This window comes from Mixophyes fleayi, chromosome 9, assembly GCF_038048845.1.
Source record: "Mixophyes fleayi isolate aMixFle1 chromosome 9, aMixFle1.hap1, whole genome shotgun sequence".
Taxonomy (NCBI): domain Eukaryota; kingdom Metazoa; phylum Chordata; class Amphibia; order Anura; family Limnodynastidae; genus Mixophyes; species Mixophyes fleayi.
This window is the reverse complement of record NC_134410.1, coordinates 100221131-100241181: the sequence shown is the minus strand read 5'-3', so window position 1 is coordinate 100241181 and position 20051 is coordinate 100221131. Positions and strand designations below refer to the sequence as shown.

The 20051-nt window shown below is 41.4% G+C and overlaps 3 protein-coding genes across 3 annotated transcripts in view; 1 reads left to right on the top strand and 2 right to left on the bottom strand.

The window, feature by feature from the left end:
* Positions 1-20051, bottom strand: part of PSMB7 (proteasome 20S subunit beta 7) — a 979390-nt gene that overhangs the window by 476589 nt on the left and 482750 nt on the right. The window lies entirely within an intron of this gene.
* The window catches only part of ADGRD2 (adhesion G protein-coupled receptor D2), a 322961-nt gene that overhangs the window by 289123 nt on the left and 13787 nt on the right, over positions 1-20051 (top strand). The window lies entirely within an intron of this gene.
* LOC142101852 (SCAN domain-containing protein 3-like) lies at positions 16803-18449 on the bottom strand. Its single transcript, XM_075186288.1, has one exon. The coding sequence runs from the start codon at positions 18447-18449 to the stop codon at positions 16803-16805; it is 1647 nt and encodes a 548-aa protein (XP_075042389.1).

Here is a 20051-nt window from a genome sequence, read left to right as displayed (position 1 = left end):
GAGGTGTTGAGTAGGGAGATATTTCGAGACAAGTGAGGAAATGTATGTCGGTGCAATTTTGTTGATGGCCTTGTATGTTGGTAGAAGAATTTTATATTGGATTCGTTGAAATACAGGCAGCCAATGTAGAGACTGACAGAGTGGCTCAGCAGAGGAATAATGGTTTGTAAGGAAAAACAGTCTAGCCGCTGCGTGCAAAATAGATTGTAGGGGTTCAAGTCTGACTTTGGGAAGACCAGTAAGGAGGGAATTGCAATAGTCGATGCGGGAGATGATGAGTGCATGAATTAATGTTTTTGCGGTGTCTTGTGTCAGATATGTGCGTATTCTGGAAATGTTCTTTAGGTGTATGTAACATGATTTAGATATAGAGTTGATGTGGGGAATAAACGACAGTTGTGAATCAAGGATTACACCTAGGCAACGAGCTTGCGGGGTGGGATTTATGGTCATGTTATCGACAGAAATAGAAATGTCAGGCAGGAAGCTTCTGTTCTTGGGTGGGAATATTTTTAATTCAGTTTTTGAAAGATTGAGTTTGAGTTGGCGAGAAGACATCCAAGATGAAATGGCAGAAAGACAGTCAGTAACGCGAGACAACACAGATGGTGAAAGATCAGGAGAGGATAGATAAATTTGTGTATCATCCGCATAGAGAAGATACTGAAATCCAAAGTAGCTTATTAGTTTTCCAAGAGAAGTGGTGTAGAGAATAGCAGAGGACCTAGGACCGAGCCTTGTGGAACTCCAACTGATAAAGGAAGCGGAGCAGAGGTGGATCCAGAGAAATTAACACTGAAAGAGCGATTAGATAGGTAGGATGAGAACCAGGATAGGACAGTGCCTTCAAGACCTAGGGATTGCAGTGTTTGTATGAGGAGAGAGTGGTCAACAGTGTCAAATGCAGCAGAGAGATCCAGGAGAATTAGAAGAGAGTATTGGTTATTATTTTTTGCTGTGATCAAATCATTGACAACATTGGTCAGCGCAGTCTCTGTGGAGTGTTGAGAGCGAAAGCCTGACTGAAGAGGATCCGATAGGTTGTTTGCTGTAAGAAAGTGTGTAAGGCGTGTGTAGGCAATTCTCTCGAGAAGCTTGGAGGGGCATGGGAGCTGGGAGTGAAGTAGTGTAGATAGAGAATAGCAGAGGACCTAGGACTGAGCCTTGTGGAACTCCAACTGATAAAGGAAGCGGAGCAGAGGTGGATCCAGAGAAATTAACACTGAAAGAGCGATTAGATAGGTAGGATGAGAACCAGGATAGGACAGTGCCTTCAAGACCTAGGGATTGCAGTGTTTGTATGAGGAGAGAGTGGTCAACAGTGTCAAATGCAGCAGAGAGATCCAGGAGAATTAGAAGAGAGTATTGGTTATTATTTTTTACTGTGATCAAATCATTGACAACTTTGGTCAGCGCAGTCTCTGTGGAGTGTTGAGAGCGAAAGCCTGACTGAAGAGGATTCAATAGGTTGTTTGCTGTAAGAAAGTGTGTAGGCAATTATCTCGAGAAGCTTGGAGGGGCATGGGAGCTATTACAGCTGGGTGATTTCCAGCACATTCCGTGTTTTGCTCACACCATCAACTTGGTGGTGCAGAGCTTCCTACGAAATAACCGTGAGGTGCAGGAGATGCTTTCGGTGGCCCGTAAGATTTCAGGCCATTTCAGGCATTCAGCCACAGCATGTAGGAGATTGCAGCAGCTCCAAGAGCAGTTTAACTTGCCCTGCCACCAACTTAAGCAAGAGGTGGTAACTAGGTGGAATTCCACCCTGTACATGCTTCAGAGGATGGAAGAACAGCGCAAAGCCATCCAAGCGTATTGCACAAGCCATGACATTGGGGAAGGTGGGGGCATGTATTTCACTCTTGCACAGTGGGGAATCCTTTCAGTGCTGTGCAAGGTGCTGAAACCATTTGAAGTTGTGACGTGTGAAGTGAGTGCAGATTCTGCTAGTTTGAGCCAATTGGAATTAGACTATTGGAAAAGCAGCTTGAGAAACTGAAGGAGGAGATGAAAGCGAGCAATTCCGCATTGTATGTTGGCCTTGTCGATCAAGTACTTAATTCGCTTCACAATGATCCTCGAGTTATTAAGATCTTGAACTTGGATCTCTACATTTTGGCCACTGTGCTTGATCCAAGGTTTAAGACTTACATTGAGTCTTTGCTTCAAAATGAACAAGATGTGAACTTTTGCAAGGAGCTATTGCTCAGCAAGTTGTCCGCTGAACTGAGCCTTTGCTTGACGACGTGTCCTCCTTCAGTTTCTCAAGCAGCTGCTGCTCGTAAAAAATTGAATTTTCAAAAAAGAAGCAGGGCTGGTTTGAAGGATTTTTCAAACAAATTTGTGACCTTGCCCATAACGCCATCCAATATGAGTATTAATATGCAAAGGATGGTGGAGGATTATTTTCAAGAGGTAATTGATATGGAAATGTCAGACAGTCCCTTTCCTTACTGGGAAGAAAAGCAGGCCATTTGGAAACCCATGTACAAACTTGCTTTGCAGTACTTAAGCTGCCCACCCTCCAGTGTGTACTCTGAATGAGTGTTCAGCACAGTAGGGAACTTAGCCAGTGATCACCGTAGAAGGTTACTTCCCAAAAATGTTGAGAAAATGATGTTTATAAAAATGAACTACATCTTCCACGAGGAAGGCCTTCACCATCAAAGACATCCAAGTACTGACTGTTCTCTAATGGCGGATTCAAGCGGCGATGAATTGATAGTCTGTGATGTTGACGTACACACTGATGAGGGTGAGGATGAAGCTGAAAATGATGACGATAACATCTTTTTAAAACTTTCTATGTAAGTGTAGGGTGCAATCTAACCCAAAAGAGGAAAGGGACTTGGGGCATTTCCATATCACGTACCGTCTTGAAAGGCTGCTGTTTGGGCAATTTCTCCTTAAGGGTAGGGTGTCATACACAGAGTGACCCCAAACTGTCTTTGTCCATTTCTCTTAATATTGTACAGTCTATAACGGCTGAATTTTTTGGTATTTTATACAAGTGGAGGGGGGCCTAGAGAGACAGAATCCAAACTGGCTTTCTCCATTTCAATTAATATTGTACAGTCTATAACGGCTGAATTTTTTGTATTTTATACAAGTGTAGGGGGGCCTAGAGAGACAGAAACTAAACTGGCTTTTTCCATTTCAATTAATATTGTACAGTCTATAACGGCTGAATTTTTTTGTATTTTCTACAAGTGGAGGGGGGCCTATAGAGACAGAAACCAAACTGCCTTTGTCCATTTCTATTAATATTGTACAGTCTATAACGGCTGAATTTTTTTGTATTTACAACAACTGGAGAGGGGCCTAGAGAGACATAAACCAAACTGCCTATGTCCATTTCTTTACATATTTAAGTATAAGTGTAGGGTGTAATATACATCCAAAGACGATGGCTGCATTGCCAATATTCATAGATGGAGAGGAAGACAATCTGTTTTGTGTGTAGAATTAATAAAGGCCTACCAGGAATTAAACTGTTTTTTGGATAATTTATTAGCTTTACAATTACATTATTTATCCAAGAAACAGGTGGAGAACTAAATTTGGTTATTTTAGGCCCAAAAACATTGATTTTTAAACAAAATAGCAAAACAAAACCAAAACCAAAACACGCAATGACGGTTTGGCAAAACCAAAACCAAAACACGACGGTAATCCAGATCCAAAACCAAAACCAAAACACGGGGGTCAGTGTGCATCTCTACTTTAAACCCCTGAAAGAAACCTTTCGAGATGCTTCTATTCTGAGACAACCTGATCAGCTCCAACTGTTTATTCTTGAAGTGGACGCTTCCTCTGCAGGTGTGGGTGCAGTTCTTTCATAGAAGAATTCTGCCGGCACCTTCACTCCCTGTGGATTCCACTCCAAGAAATTCTCTCCTTGCAAGGCTAACTATGGCATGGGTGATAAGGAACTTCTCGTTATCAAGGTAGCTCTGGAGGAGTGGCGGTATCTTCTAGAAGGAGCTCTCCATCCTATTACTGTATTCACGGATCATAAGAATCTCATCTATTTACAGTCAGCGCAATGTCTGAATCCTTGGCATGCCCATTCTTTTTCTCTTGATTCCAACTAATCTTGACGTTTCGGGGAGGGTCTAAGAATGCCAGGGCTGATGCCCTTTCTAGGTCTTTTGATCCGTCTGATTTCTACCACTCAAGATTCTAGTTTAGACCAAGTCCTCTCGGAAGACTCTTCTGTTGGGCTCTCCTTTGTGGATTTTCACCTTCGCCCCAAACTTATAGCTTGGGCTCACGACTCCAAATTTGCTGGTCACGGTGGCACCAAGAAAACCATTGCTCTTCTGTCCCATAATTATTGGTGACCTTCCTTAAGCTCTGATGTCCACAAGTTCATAGCTGCCTGTGACATTTGTGCACGCCACAAGACCCCCAGGCTGTCTCTTGCCGGTCTTCTTCTACCACTTCCGGTCCCAGAATCACCATGAACCAGCATTTCTATGGACTTTATTATGGACCTCCCTAATAGTCATGGTTTCAATACCATTTGGTTGATAGTGGACCACTTTTCTAAATGGGCACACTTCGTCCCTCTTAAAAAGTTACCTTATGTTACAGAACTTGCCTTTTTTTTTTATCAAGAATGTCTTTCGTCTTAATGGTTGCCCCCGGGAGATCATTTCTGATCGGGGTGTACAATTCATCTCCAAGTTTTGGAGATCTTTTTGTGGTCATCTTGGGTTCCAGTTAAAATTCTCTTCAAACACCCCCCCGACCAATGGTCAAACTGAGCGGGTTAACCAAGATTTGGAGACCTTTCTCCGTTGTTATTGCTCTGAACATCAAGCCTCCTGGAGCGATCATCTTTCTTGTGAGGAATTTTCTTATAATACCCATCAGAACGAATCCACAGGAGCATCCCCTTTCTTTGCCATCTTTGGCAGACACCCTATTTTACCTACCTTCTCTGACAAATCCAGTATATCTGTACCTGCCGTTAAAGGAGTAGTCCGTGACTTTTCCAAGATCTGGACCAAAGTACAGGATAAATTACTTCAAGCTTCGAACACTTTGCAGATCGCCATCTCCGGAGCCATCTGGTTCTGCATGTAGGGGACAAAGTGTGGCTATATTGGTCTCTTCAGCATATTGCATGTTATTAATGCCATCACTTCCAAACTTCGTCTGGCTTCCTCTCTTCATGTGCACAACTCCCCTCATATCTCTCTACTCAAACCTTTAATTTTCAATGAATTTTCTAAAAATCATCTTCCACCTCCTCCCATCAAGTCGGTCCTGGGTGACGAGCATGAGGCACAACGTATCTTGGATTCTCATTCTATTCGTGGCAGAAAACAGTTTCCAGTCCAATGGAAGGGTTATGGCCTAAAAGAAAGATCTTGGGTTGACAAAAAAGACTTGCATACACCTCGTCGTCTTTCCAAGTTTCTCAAGGACCAGTCTACTCTTCATTCTGCACCGGAGAGAAGGGAGGGGGGTACTGTCAGGCGCCGTCTCCACACTGTCACTAAGTGCTGGAGACGGCCATCTGCCTTGCCCTGAACTCTGCATCCCATTGCCTAGCAACGGGGTGCTTCCAGGTTTACGGTGGGGGTCATGTTGCATGCGCATGCACAGAGAGGCATCGTGTTCTGTTGCTAGGCTACAGGACGCCTCACCTGTCGGCGGTCAGTGTCTCTGACCACTGGCTCCCCCTCACACCAATCAGAGTCCTTGGGGATGTATTTAAAGCAGTCTCTGGCACCACTAAGGTGCCAGAGTATTGTTTACACCCTGCTCCAGCACCTTGTTATTTTCCAGATTCTGCTCCTGCTGTGACCAGGATTTCTCCTCTGACCTTCCTTTGGATTTCGTTTTTGGACCTTGCTGCTTGGTCTGCTTTCCTGATTCCTGGCTTGCCTTTGACCATTCTTTGGATCTCCTCTTGTACCTCGCTGTCCGATTGGTTCCGAACCGGATTGATTGACTATGCTCCATCCACTCTGCTACTACGCTGGTGGCTGACTCGGGGAACCGCGATGTCACTCACCGGACTGTGAGTGCCATTTCCCGTGTGTTCAGGAACCGTGGCCGTCCGCCATCCTGAGGGTCTGCACATGTGCAGCCCTTATCAAGCCTTCAATACCTGTTGCTTTTAATTGATTGGATGATCAGGCAACCCTCCCTATTTAAACCACCTGTGATCATTACCTGGTTGCCTGATCTTGGAGTCTCATTCCCCATGAGCCTCTGAAGGTGTTCTTGTGTTCCTCGTGTATTCAGCTTCTGCTGATTCCTGTTCCTGCTATTGTGGTTGCCAGACCACTTCAACTCTCCTGTGTTCATCTTGCCTGCACTCAGCTGATTCCTATCCGCTGCCTCCGTTACTACTACAGAGTTCCTGCTCACTTCAACTCTCCTGTGTTCATCGTGCCTGCACTCAGCTGATTCCTATCCGCTGCCTCCGTTACTACTACAGAGTTCCTGCTCACTTCAACTCTCCTGTGTTCATCTTGCCTGCACTCAGCTGATTCCTATCCGCTGCCTCCGTTACTACTTCAGAGTTCCTGATTGTCTCAACTCTCCTGTGTTTATCGTGTCAGCTCTCCGCTGCCTCCGTTACCACTACTACTGGATACCAGACCGCCTCAACTCTCCCGTGTTCATCCTGTTTCCAGTTTCACTTACTACTGCTTCCTGAGTATTGCTTCTTTGATTCTGGATTACCTGCCGTGCGCTGCACCAACCTGATTACCGCTTCCACCCTCCAGTGGTCTCTCCTCCTGCCGGCCTTCAGCATTCAGGTATCCCTGCACGTCGCTCTGACAGCCTGCTCTCCTGAACCGCGGTATGCATACTTTCCATTGACTTTGCTTTTGTATTGCATATCCATCTGGACTGAGTTGTGTTCTTCTCCGGAGCCTCCTATCCACTGAAGCTATTGTTACCATTGACTTTGTTTTCTATTGCCTGGATTGCTATTGAGACTTTGTATACATCAAGCAGCGCTGGTCAGTTATTGTTGTATTGTGGATATCATCGAGGGATCAAGTTCTGTGTGCCCCGTGTATACTCTGCTTTACATTCATCTCCTCGTGCCCCTCCTCACATATATATAGTAGTGGTACAACTTGCTGACGCAGACCACTGACTCCTGTTCCCTGTGACACGAGTTTCAAGTATCCTCTCACTATAGCAGTGGTACAACTTGCTACACGCAGACCACTGACTTCCACGTTACCTACCTTCACCTGGATTCCATTCCTTCACTATAGACAGCGGTACAACTTGCTATACGCAGACCGCTGACTCTCACTACCTCCTCGCTACTGCTGGACATTCCTCCTCACTATAGCAGTGGTACAACTTGCTATACGCAGACCACTGACTCTCCTCACGTTTCCTTGTCCATCTGGATCCTCGTGTACATTCATCTACTCATTACCAGTTGCTGCTAGTCATAGACTTTCCTTGAGCATTCTCTCACCATCTGCTGTTTCTCCTGTTCCGTTGTCACCCTGCTACCAGAGAACCATAATACCAGCTATATTACTCTGGTAAGTCCATCATCTGGTGATATCCTGGGCAAAGACTCCTAGTGCCCGTGACACGCGACCTGCGCACCGTCCTGCAGCGAAGCCCAAACTTCCTTGCGGGAGTCTCTGGCGAACACCGGGGGTGCATTAGACTCTGTGCCTCCCTGCTCAGCAGCGCAAATACCGTCTAATAGCTACCTCTCAGCTCATGAAAATAAACACATATAAGAAAATCAACACAATAGATAAGGGTAGTAGACTGTCGACCACAGTTAATTTCAGGGATAGCAATTCTTTGCACCTATAGTTATATGTTAATTAGGCTATTATGAACAGGCTCTGATTTTATTGTCTAGGGCAAGGTCTAAATCAAATGATCTTGTTTGTCCCTGTGCTATCTGAATGATATTTAAAAACACTATGTTAATTATTTAAATTTAGAGCATATGTTATATTATATGTGTATTGAAATGATGTCATCTATTTGCTGAGGGAGGTGATATAAGCATACAAGGAAGAAGTTAAGTTAATGATAAGTAGTAAGTAAACTCTAGAGAGCTTGAGTGAAGAACATCTGATTCAAGTGGAGGATACATTTGTCAGCTCAGTTCGAGATACTTTTCTGTTACGGGTATTAAGCAGTTCCGTTAGTACTGAGTGCCTTTGGCGACAGTGCTTTGTGTGAGCCGACATCCCATGTCAAGAGACAAAGGGTGTTATCGGTGAAGGCTGGGTCATGGTTTAAGAGATGCTATCAAAGTCCTTGCCATCACACACCAAGAGACAATGAACTGCAATCTGCAGGACACTGTTGCTCTCCTGGCTATCATATATTGTATATTTGGAAACTCGTTATTTTGCTGTGTTGTATTAAAGTACACCTTCAGTACTAATAAAATGGTGTTGAACCTGGTATCAATCTGAGTGACCTAATGGACCCTGTATCTTCACAATACCATAGGTAAGCTTTTGCTCTACAGATAATTAGTATATCTAGTAAATAATTATTTATTGTATTAAATCAAAACCCCTTTTATGCAGGGTCTTATTATAAAATGTAGCATTTAGATTTTTCCCTACATTAACTATTAACTATTTCCCGCTGGGCGGGTTCCATTGTGTATAAAGCAAACTAAGCATGAAGTAAAAATGGGTAATTGAAAAAACACAGTTTTGTAAAGATCTTTGGCTCTAGTCCATGATGGCTTCTCCAGCCTACCTGCTGTTTCTCCCTTTTTTTCTACAATCTGGCATATTACTTCCCCTAAAAGAGTACTACCATAAGTCTATCCAAGTGAAAAGGACAGGTATCATTGGTAAACCTATCTTAGAATGGTTAGGCACTTAAACAACAGTGTTGTTAAGGGTTTTGGCAATGCTGGGCACTTGATAATTTTGAAAGAAAACAATGTTTGGCTACAAAACTGCTGGAGGCAAACAAGTTCTAGTAATTGCAATGTTGTGGCAATTTTCCTTGACATGTTGTTGGATATCTCCTTCGTGCTTTTAGGCATAAAAGGTCACAGCAACTTATTTGGGCAGCATGGTGGCTTAGTGGTTTGCACTTTTGCCTCACAGCACTGGGGTCACGAGTTTGATTCCCGACCATGGTCTTATCTGTATGGAGTTTGTATGTTCTCCCCATGTTTGCGTGGGCTTCCTCTGGGTGCTACGATTTTCGTCCAACACGCCAGAAACATACTAGTAGGTTAATTGACTGCTATCAAATTGACACTATTCTGTGTGTATGTTAGTGAATTTAGACTGTAAGCTCCCATGGGGTAGGGACTGATGTGAGTTCTTTGTAAAGTGCTGCAGAATTAGTGTTGCTATATAAATAGCCGATGATAATGAAGATAGGATTGGGACTTCCCTCTGAAATGTGCATCCTACTGAAAAAAAATGCTATCCCTTCCTCTTTATCACAGTGTCTTAAGAGAACATCTTTCCCTTACAAGAGAGAGATTTTTAGACACTAAGGGGCGTATTCAATTGTTCCTCCGGCCGCCGGAAAAACGAGCGCGTTAAAACTATTACCGTTTATACGGTAAAATTGCGCGTAAAAACCGTTAATACGATAGTTTACGCGCTGAATTTCATATGCGAGATGAAATTCAGCGAGTGATTACCGTATTAACGGTAATAGTTTTAGAGCGCTCGTTTTTCCGGCGGCCGGAGGAACAATTGAATACGCCCCTAAAACTGACAATAATAGTTTAGTGCAGGATTATTGTCTGAGTAAAGGGTAGTTGATTTTTGCAAGGTGGATATTTTAACAACAACAGAGAAAAGGGTACCTTGGAGTAGTAATTTCAAATTATTTGAAGTTGAGCAAGTAGAGTAGTTAAGAAATGGGAAAAGCCAGTATTTCAACAAGTATGTGTTAAGGACAGAGTAGCATGTGATCTTTTAACTGCTAGAACCGCTTTGCAAGATGTTCACCTTTAACAGCTCCATTTCCGTGGAACTTGTTACATTCCTCAGTACTCTGTTGCGCTAAGACAAGTCTGAATACACGTCACACTAGTTCAAGCAGAAAATATCACTAGCATTGTACTGGCAGCAGGATGTGGTTACTAAAGCCAGCAAAACCAAGCAGAGGTTGCATTATGATTAGCTGCATGGTTGCAGCAGTGATTGCACGGCTGATGCAGTATTGAGTGTTAAAGAGATACTGGTTGCTATTTACATAGCAACCAGCTGAATCAGTGAGATGCATGCTGAGTAGATGGAAAGGATGCTACAGGATGTTAAGCAACTATCCAAATCGTAGCTACGGACATCCTGTTGATGCATGACACTATAGCGAACAGTGAGTAATAAGAGCGTGCTGGCAAGAGATTGGATATGCGGCGGTTACTACAGCATAATGACGCACATACGAGTCCCTGATACCTAACAGAGAAGGAAACGGACATGCAAAAATTATCCTATTTGTTAAATATTGCACAATTAAATTAATCCTTAATGAAGGAGGAAGATCTAGTTGAAAACAGACAGGGTTAATGGTGATTTTGAATGGAACAATGGATTTGGACCTAAATTTATTAGAAGGGTGCTTAAGCCTGATGTTATTTTGTGTAAAGCTATACTCTATCCCCAACTTTAAAATTACATTTCCTATGACTTTTGTTGAAGAATAGTTTTGACTGGGTGGCCACCCTGGCTTTCAAGCAGATATTCTTGAGTTTCTTTATAACTATCTTGGTATCCCAATTTTCAGTATTTATAGCGTCAGAGAAGGAGCATGCTTGAAGATGATAGCCATAGGTACAGAAAAAGGGTGATATGCCAGTAGATGTGTGTGTGGGGGGGTATTATTATACGCTCATTCTGCCCATGGTAATGCCTTGGCCCGATTGTTGCGTAGGTGGAACACATAACACTGGAGATATTGGATAAGGACTTGATTGACTCTCTCTGTCTGTCCTTTAGTCTGAGGGTGATAGGCAGATAAATAATTAAGTTCCACACCAAGGGTTGAGCAGAATGATCTCCAGAACCTTGTTATGAACTGTGACTCCCAGGTATTCTGAAGAAGTTCTAGATAAATAAGGAGGCCAAATCCTTGGCTGAGGGTAGACCAGTTAGAGGTACAAAATCATCTTTGATGAGGCAAACCATGGACACCTATAAGGTGGTAAAAGCATTGGAGGGAATCAGCTCTACTATGAAGTACAAAGAAATGGATGACTATGGTTTATTAGAAATGGGAAGTGGCATTAGAGATTCAATGGGAAGCTCCTTAATGCTTTCATTTAAAGCATGGATTTGACAGACTTGAAAAAATTCCTTTGTATCCGTTTGCATGGATGGCCACCAAACCAAACAAGACAAGACCTGTACATTTTTATAGATTCCTGGATGTATGGTCAATTTATTTTCCTGTGATTCTCTGGGAACAAATTGCCTCTAGGAATAAACAATATATTTGGCATAGTTTGAGGTTTTCAAATTCGTAGACAGATCCCGAGTTAGAACCGCTAAGAACTTAGTGGATGGAAAAATTGAAGATGGAGGTTTGACTACAGAATGTTGTTGAAGGAAGCACATAAAAAGTGCATCTGCTTTTAAGTTTTTAGATTCAGATGAATATGGAGAAGAACAAGGCCTATTGGGCTTTTCCTGGATTCAGCCTTTTTGCTGATTTAACGTACTATAAATTCTTATGATTGGTGTGTACAGTAAAGGTGTGCCTTGCCCTTTCCAGCCAATACGTCCATGCTTCAAAAGCCCAGCTAATGGCCAACAGTTTTCTCTTGCCTACATCATAGTTCATTTCAGTAGAGAAGAATTTCTGAGACACTAATGCACAAAGAGTGCATTTATTATCAACAGGATTGACTTGAGACAGAATAGTCCCAGTTCTGATATCAGAGGCATCCACTTCAATGACGAATGGCTGCTCCAGGTTGGGGTGCCTAAAAACTGTTGCCATACCAAAATGCCTCTTTTAAGGTATGAAAGGCGTTCAAAGCTTCTTGAAAGGTTCTGCTCCTTTATGGGTCATGGTGGTAAGAGGAGCGACAATGATGGAGAAAGACTTTATAAACCTTTGGTAATAGTTTGCAAATCCAAGAAACCTTTTTAAGGCTTTCAAGTTAGTGGGTTAACTCCAGTCCTGAATTGCTTCTACTTTGCTTGGGTCCATTGTAAAACCGTGGTGGGAAATTATATAACCCAGGAAGGTTACTTGATATACTTCAAATTCACAGTTCTCTAATTTGGTGAATAATTTAAACTCTCTGAGTTTTTTTAGGACAGTTTTGACACGGAAATGTGTTGTCCAGATATACCACAGCTTACTTTCCAAGAAATTCCCTAAGGGCACTATCACTATCAGCACTCACCTGAACCTGTGTGATGTGTGTGAGTGGTTTAATGAAAAACAACCACCTGGGGGTAAAGGTATAAACCTCCGGATTCTTCATCTCCGGCGAGTTCAGCGTCTTCAGCGCTTAAATTTAAAGCGGCGCTGCCTTGTAAAGGGAAGTTTCCCTTTACAAGGCAGCGCTGCTTTAAATTTAAGCGCTGAAGACGCTGAACTCGCCGGAGATGAAGAATCCGGAGGTTCATACATTTACCCCCTGGTCTGTTTAAAATGATTAAATCCTTCTGTATCTATGCCACACTCTAACTTTGCCTTACCAATTATGCCACCACCAAGGCTTTTTGTGAAGAGATGACACTCTTATTCAGAAAGCCTTAGGTTCTTCCTTTAAAAATAATCTATCACAAATAACTTTAATCAGAGTTACCATAAGCCACAATGTTCTCCACTGTTTGAACTATGTAGTGTTTTGACCAAACAATTGCTTGAATTTGTAAGAACAGACTTGAACTTATTAAGTGTAATTTAGTATGGAAAATACATCCACAGTGCTTAAGATAAAACAATTAACAAGTTACATACAAATATATAATGCCATGGTTTCTTATAAAATAAAAAGGATATAACAGAATTGATAAAACTCATGAATGATCAAGTTTTTGTTGCTTGGAGTATCAGAAAATGGGACACTTTTCAATATCAGATTGACTCCCCAAAAGTGAACAATTTCTTAGAGTTACACTGCAGTTCTAAAACTACTGGAGGTCCCACAGCTCCCTTTACTGTGGTGTCAGAACTGAAAAGTCTATGTAAATTTAAATTAGTGTTTTATGACTCTGTTGAGGAAACAATCAAAAACAAAGAAAGAAGTGTATATTGGGGCCCTCCAGGATTTTTTTTTGGTCAGTAATAAAACATCAATATTATTATGTATATATTAAAATCAATGGATGCTTCAACTCCAAGAAAGCTGCAAAATATGAATGAAAAACAAGGTGTAATATAGTGAAAACAGTGCTAAGAGTGGGTTAAAATTGCAGAAGAACTGTATTGTCTTTACCATATATTTAATAATAAGTGGCCCCAATTAGGTCTCAGTTTTCTGAACGACATAGCACCTATATGCGGATATTCCCTGAATTTGCAGACCTACGACATTATGACATTCCTTATGGCCATTTCTACTAGTACCTTCAATTAAGACACCTATACCAATCAATTACAGCATTCAAGCTTATATACCAATGCACACCTTTAGAATCTTTTTGTAGAAATAAGTCCCTCACCACTGGCTCATCAAAGACCTCTATGAACTAAAGTGGGAAGAAGACCTTGATATGGAACTAGAGGTAGTTGAGTGGGCTAAGATCAGGACACGGGTCGCCAAGAGCTTTATATGTGTGCGAACTAAAGAGAACTCATATAAGCTACTATATAGATGGTATTTGATTCCCACCCACCTGAAAGCCATATATCCTATGCTGGAGATCCTGTGGACAAGGCAGCTCATTCCATCATATTTGGTGGTCCTGCCCCAAGGTCATGAGATTCTGGCAGAGAGTTCACAGTCTAATCTATAGTCACCTCACTACAACTTCCCCCTGTCCATCCTACTCTCTACTACATAGACCCATACCGGATACTGATAAATATACAATGGCGTTTGTGAGCCATATACTCAATGCTGTCAATTGTGCAATAGCAGCGAGCTGGAAACAACCTGAACCCCCTACGCTGCCTGAAGTGATTAATAGAATATGGCAGACCTATCGCTGTGAACATATTACAAGCATCATCAACGACCTCCACAGCAAGCTTCGAGCCATCTGGAACCCTTGCCTTACCTCTTATGGAGCAGACCAACCAAGACCCTCTTAGCACTAAAACTGATGCTTCTAATATCAGTTACATACCACATATTGAGTACTTATTGGGCACCAAGATGCCAGGCCAGACTCCCTCCTTCCTCCCATACTTTCCATGTTAACATGCTCTCTTCGTCACCCTCCCTCTTCCTCTCTCCTCTTACTAAGACCTCCTCTTCTCCCCTACTTGTCCCCTTCTTTTCCCTCATTGTTCTTTTTCTCATTGAAATTCTTAATCGTTCTATACTTGCTGTTTGATCATTGCAATTTAATCTGTATACTGTTTAAATGTTGAAAACTTCCTTAACAAAATATTTTTTTTTAAAACAATATATTTATTAATAAGTATAAACTTTTATTTGTGTGATATTGCTCCACTTGTTATATCAAAATAACTATATCACTATGATGAAGCCTTCAGTATCAAAACTAAATAAGAGGATCTGCACTAAATAATCTAATATATCATAATGTTGGCTTTAAGTAATTAGCTTAGTTTGTACAATTACATTCCTTGATAAGTTAATTGATCGATATGTAGGGAGCTGGTTAAAAATACATCACATTCCTATTACATATCTAAGATGTCTGGTATAGATACCTTAAACATTCCATATATATATATATATATATATATATATATATCCCCGGTCATGGGATATATGTGAAAGATCCCTGCCTATAATCAAATTCAGGACAAGCAGAGGATACGCCAATGTAGCAGAGGGGAGGTGGTTCAGTGAAAACAGCAACAGACCGCTTTCTCAAAGGAAAAACTGTTGAGGACACACCTTCTAAGCCAGGCTTTAGTTACCCTGTCCTAACTTTTTACGAGAATGGCTTACAAACATGATTTTACTTACACACAACAAGTCCAAAGTTTCCTTCATCTGCATATCACACGTGCCTCCTGTAAGTATGATATTGGAGAAAATATGATGTGATATTTTCCTGAGTCCCTAGTCCATTAACATATAACACAGCTGCCAGGCTCAGCAGTTGAGATGTCTGAGTTTGGTGCATATCCCTGTATTAAAAGAGATATTTTCAAATGGTTCCACTTTGCGACCTGCCATTGAATGGATATAAGGTGCTCATCCGCATCCATGGGTCTTGCTTCTTATCTATAAGCACTATCTTGGGAGAAAAGAGGAGTTTAACATAATCAAAGGGACACATTGATTTAGTTTCCGATTGAAAGTTTTAACCCTGAGCCATATCAAGCTATTACTAGGAATTAATTCACAAACACACATTTGTAGTGTTATGCCTAGAAATTAGCTTGCACATGACAGGCATCATTGATCAATTCTTGGAACACCACAAGAGATTCCTTAGCCCAAAGGGCATGACCAGACATTCGTAATGCCCTGCGTGGCCACTGAACGCAGGAATATTTCTGAGGTCTATATTGGTGAAGATACATGCTCCCTTCAACTGATTAAACAGTTCAGGAATGAGTGTAAGGGGATACCAGATCTTTACAGTTATTTAATTGTGCCTCTTGTAGTCTATGAAGAATCTCACACACCCATCATTTTTGTTATGAAGAATAAACCAGCACCCAAAGGAGACTCAGAGGATTTGACTAGGGTCTTTGGCCAGATTTTCTGCGACATACTCCTCCACTGCTTAAGTTCTTCTGAAACTAGATTGAACAGTTGGCCTTTAGGCAGTTTAGCCCCTGGTATGAGGTCAATTACACAGCCTATGAGGTGGTAGTGATTCTGCCACTTTTTTACAGAAGACATTTGCAAATTCCTTTTACGCAGCTGGGATAGAATTAGCTTAAGATTAAGCCAACCTCACTGGGAGTAAGATACAAGATTGTGTACAGGGTCACCCCAATGAGTGATTTGTCTGTGTGACCAATCAATCTGTAGATTATGTAGAAACAGCCTTGAGAACCCCATTATAACAGTATAATTAGGAGACTTGACAACATAGAAGGAGATGACCTCAGAGTGTAGTCAACCCACCTGTAAGGAGAGAGGGGCAGTTTTCAACCTTATAGGTCACCCAGAGAGCAAGGTTCCATTCAAACCTGAAATATATACAGGAGTTTCTAGGGTTATAGTGGCCATCTTGAAATTCTTTGCGATTTCTTGGTCGATTAAGCTTTCTGATGCTCCACTGTCCACTAAAGTAGTGGTAAGAAAATGAACTGTGTTTGTGGAAATTTCCACAGAAATCTGCAGTGAGTTGGAGAGTTACTTAGGACTAGGAAAAGCTCCCCATATTCCCCCAGGCCAGTGGTTCCCAAACTTTCTCAGTTCGCGGCACCCTTATGGTCTCCTAAAAAATTTCAAGGCACCCCTAAGTCAAAATAATTACCTAGTAGTCACAATTTTTAAGTATTTGGGTCAAAATAACGTAATAAGTATTTTGGTCAGGACAGAAATACTTATTAAGTTGTTTGCAAAACTAATACACATAAATCCAACGAAAATTGTTGAAAAAAAATATATTTATTGCAAAAGAACAATTTACAGCACTCATTAACACTCAAACAAAATAAAACAACAATATGTACAAAAATGTGTTGGTTATTAAAGAATTGTATAAAAATACAAAACTTATTATTATTTATTAATGGGAGGTGTGTGCCTGTTGTGCACTACACAACTTTTCAAACCTTGGAATCAGCTTGGACACTGCCATCCTCATTTCCTGTTCAACATTAATTTTTGGACGATATTTGCTTTTGATTACAGCAACAGCTGAAAACCCAGCTTCACACAGATATGTGGTTGCAAATGGAACTAGGATTCGCTGCGCTTTAGTACTTAACATTGGATATTCATCTTTAATGGATATCCAAAACTCTTCAAGTCCCATGCTGCTAAATTTTACTTTTAAAGACTTGTCACAGGAGAGCTCAATGAGTTTTTCTTCTTCTGTAGAAGTGAATTCAGATGGTGCATTCGTACTGAATGGGTCTTGGATCCATAGAAATTTCTCCATGTTTTCTGGAAAATATTTTTCAAACCAGTCACTGAGCTTTGTAAGGTGCTGCTCAAACACTGATTTAAGGTCATGTGTCAAGTAAGCATCATTGGATGTAACAAACTGATGCAACTGGGGGAAACAGTCATTGTAACCATCTTCATTTAATTTTCTTTTCCATAGAAGCAGTTTTTTTCTAAAAGCTGTTACCTTCTCAGAAAGTTTTAGAATGTGTGTGTTACTTCCCTGTAGTGAGAGATTCAATGAATTCAGCTTGTCAAATAGATCGCACAGGTATGCTAATTTACATAAAAAGTCAGTATCCAGGAAATAATTTGCACACTCGTGTACTTCTTCTTCCAGATAGGAGTAAAGTTCCTGCCGTAATTCAAAAACACGGAAAAGTACATTTCCACATGAGAGCCATCGCGAGCTACAGTAATATAACAAAGATGTGTGCTCAGAGCCCATATCCTCACACATTTTTTTAAAAAACCTTGCCTTCTGTGGCCGAGTTTTGATGAAGTTCACCACTTTCAACACGCTTTCCATGACTGCATTCAGTGGAGGACTCAGTTGCTTTGATGCAAGGGCTTCCCTGTGGATAATGCAGTGGGTCCACAGTGCATCAGGAGCTTTGCTTCTTATGAGTGCCTGCAATCCTCCATAACATCCTGACATAGAGCGACCACCATCAGTACAGACACCAAAGCACTTTGTCCAGTCTAAGTTGTTTTCACTCATAAAAGTGTCAATGATCTGAAACAAGTCTTGTGCCTTTGTACCTGCAGTGATACTTTTACAAAAGAGAAGGTCTTCAACAAGATTCTCACCATCAACAAAGCGTGTGTAACAAATCAAATGAGCATCCTTGTTACTGTCTATTGCCTCATCTAGTTGTAGTGCGAATTCCTTCCCTTTCATTTTTTCAATCAGCTGGTCATTCAGATCTTCAGCCATATGTTGTATTCTGCGACTCATGGTATTGTTAGATAAAGGTACCTTTGAAAGCAGCTTTCCCGCTGATTCCCCAACCATAATGGTGACCATATCCACTGCAGCCGGTAAAATCAGTTCTTCTGCGATGGTGTGAGGCTTTTTATACTTTGCAACTCTATATGCCACCTTGTAGGATGCTAGCAAAGCATTTGTTGGTATTGATGCTTGTTTAAAAAATTTACCTTTTTTGTCTTTCAATTCTTTTAACCTTCTGATGAAGTAATCGCGTGATTTATTAGCCATGTCAGGGTGATTGGTCTCTAAATGGCGTTTCAGTTTGCTTGGAATCATGCTTTCTGACGACAATATTTTCAGGCATAACACACACTGTGGCCGCTCTTCCTGGTTGACATCGACAGATGTAAATCCCAAGTCAAGGTAAGTATCGTCGTATCTGCGATGTTTCCTTTTCTTCACGACTTTGCCACAGGTGTGTGGTTAGCCATCCTTTTCTTCACTAGCACGCTTCTTTCCAATGTTCAAAAATGTTTCCATTCTTGATGCAAGAAAATAATTCTGTCCTGAAGCAATAACCTAAAAATAATTATTATTAGTTCAAGTGAAATCCTGTGTAGCTTCTATACAAGTAAAATTGCACGTTTCCCAGAAGCAACACCAAACAAATAGCAGGAACAGTGCAGGGTGGCACCCCAGAATAGTGTCGCCACAGTATTGCTGTATATGTGCAAAGTATATCACCTACTGATGGCTCTCCTCCATCTGCAACAGTTATTGGTCAGCTAAATTAATAAGCGCCTGTGAATACCTACCTGAATACCTACATTAATGAGCGCTTATCTCGATACAAAAAAGCAGTGTCCTTATATTTTAAAATGTATCTCAATGCCAAGCATCTCACTTAAAGGAGTGACAAGTTGGTCATAAAGCACCATAAAAAGATATAGGAATGTTGAGGGAACAAGAATATTTTTATTTTATTTTTTTAATTCAATGACTTTAGAATCATATTTAAAAAGCTATAAAATATTTCATATAAAATATGCCCCTATAAATGTACATCACAATATGACTGTAAGTAAAAGATATAGATAATAATAGTTATTGGTAAAAGGAAGAAAATTTACATGTACAAAAAGGCTGTTTAAATAAATGCAGAGTATGTCCATCACACTGTGCCCCTTCATCATCACATGTGCCCCTTTATACTTTCAGTATCTGCCCCTTTATATATAGCCCTCTGTGACCTGTGCCCATTCATTTATAGCCCACTGTGACCTCTGTGCCCGTTTTTGTATTTTTGTAGTCACCTGTGCCCCTTTTTGTAGCCATCTGTGCCCCTGTTTATGTAGCCATCTGTGCCCCTTTTTGTAGCCATCTCTGCCCCTGTTTATGTAGCCATCTGTGCCCCTTTTTGTAGCCATCTGTGACCGTTTATGTAGCCATCTGTGCCCCTTTTTGTAGCCATCTGTGCCCCTGTTTATGTAGCCATCTGTGCCCCTTTTTGTAGCCATCTCTGCCCCTGTTTATGTAGCCATCTGTGCCCCTTTTTGTAGCCATCTGTGCCCCTGTTTATGTAGCCATCTGTGCCCCTTTTTGTAGTCATCTCTGCCCCTGTTTATGTAGCCATCGGTGCCCCTGTTTATGTAGCCATCTGTGCCCCTGTTTATGTAGCCATCTGTGCCCCTTTTTGTAGCCATCTGTACCCCTGTTTATGTAGCCATCTGTGCCCCTTTTTGTAGCCATCTCTGCCCCTGTTTATGTAGCCATCTGTGCCCCTTTTTGTAGCCATCTCTGCCCCTGTTTATGTAGCCATCTGTGCCCCTTTTTGTAGTCATCTCTGCCCCTGTTTATGTAGCCATCGGTGCCCCTGTTTATGTAGCCATCTGTGCCCCTGTTTATGTAGCCATCTGTGCCCCTTTTTGTAGCCATCTG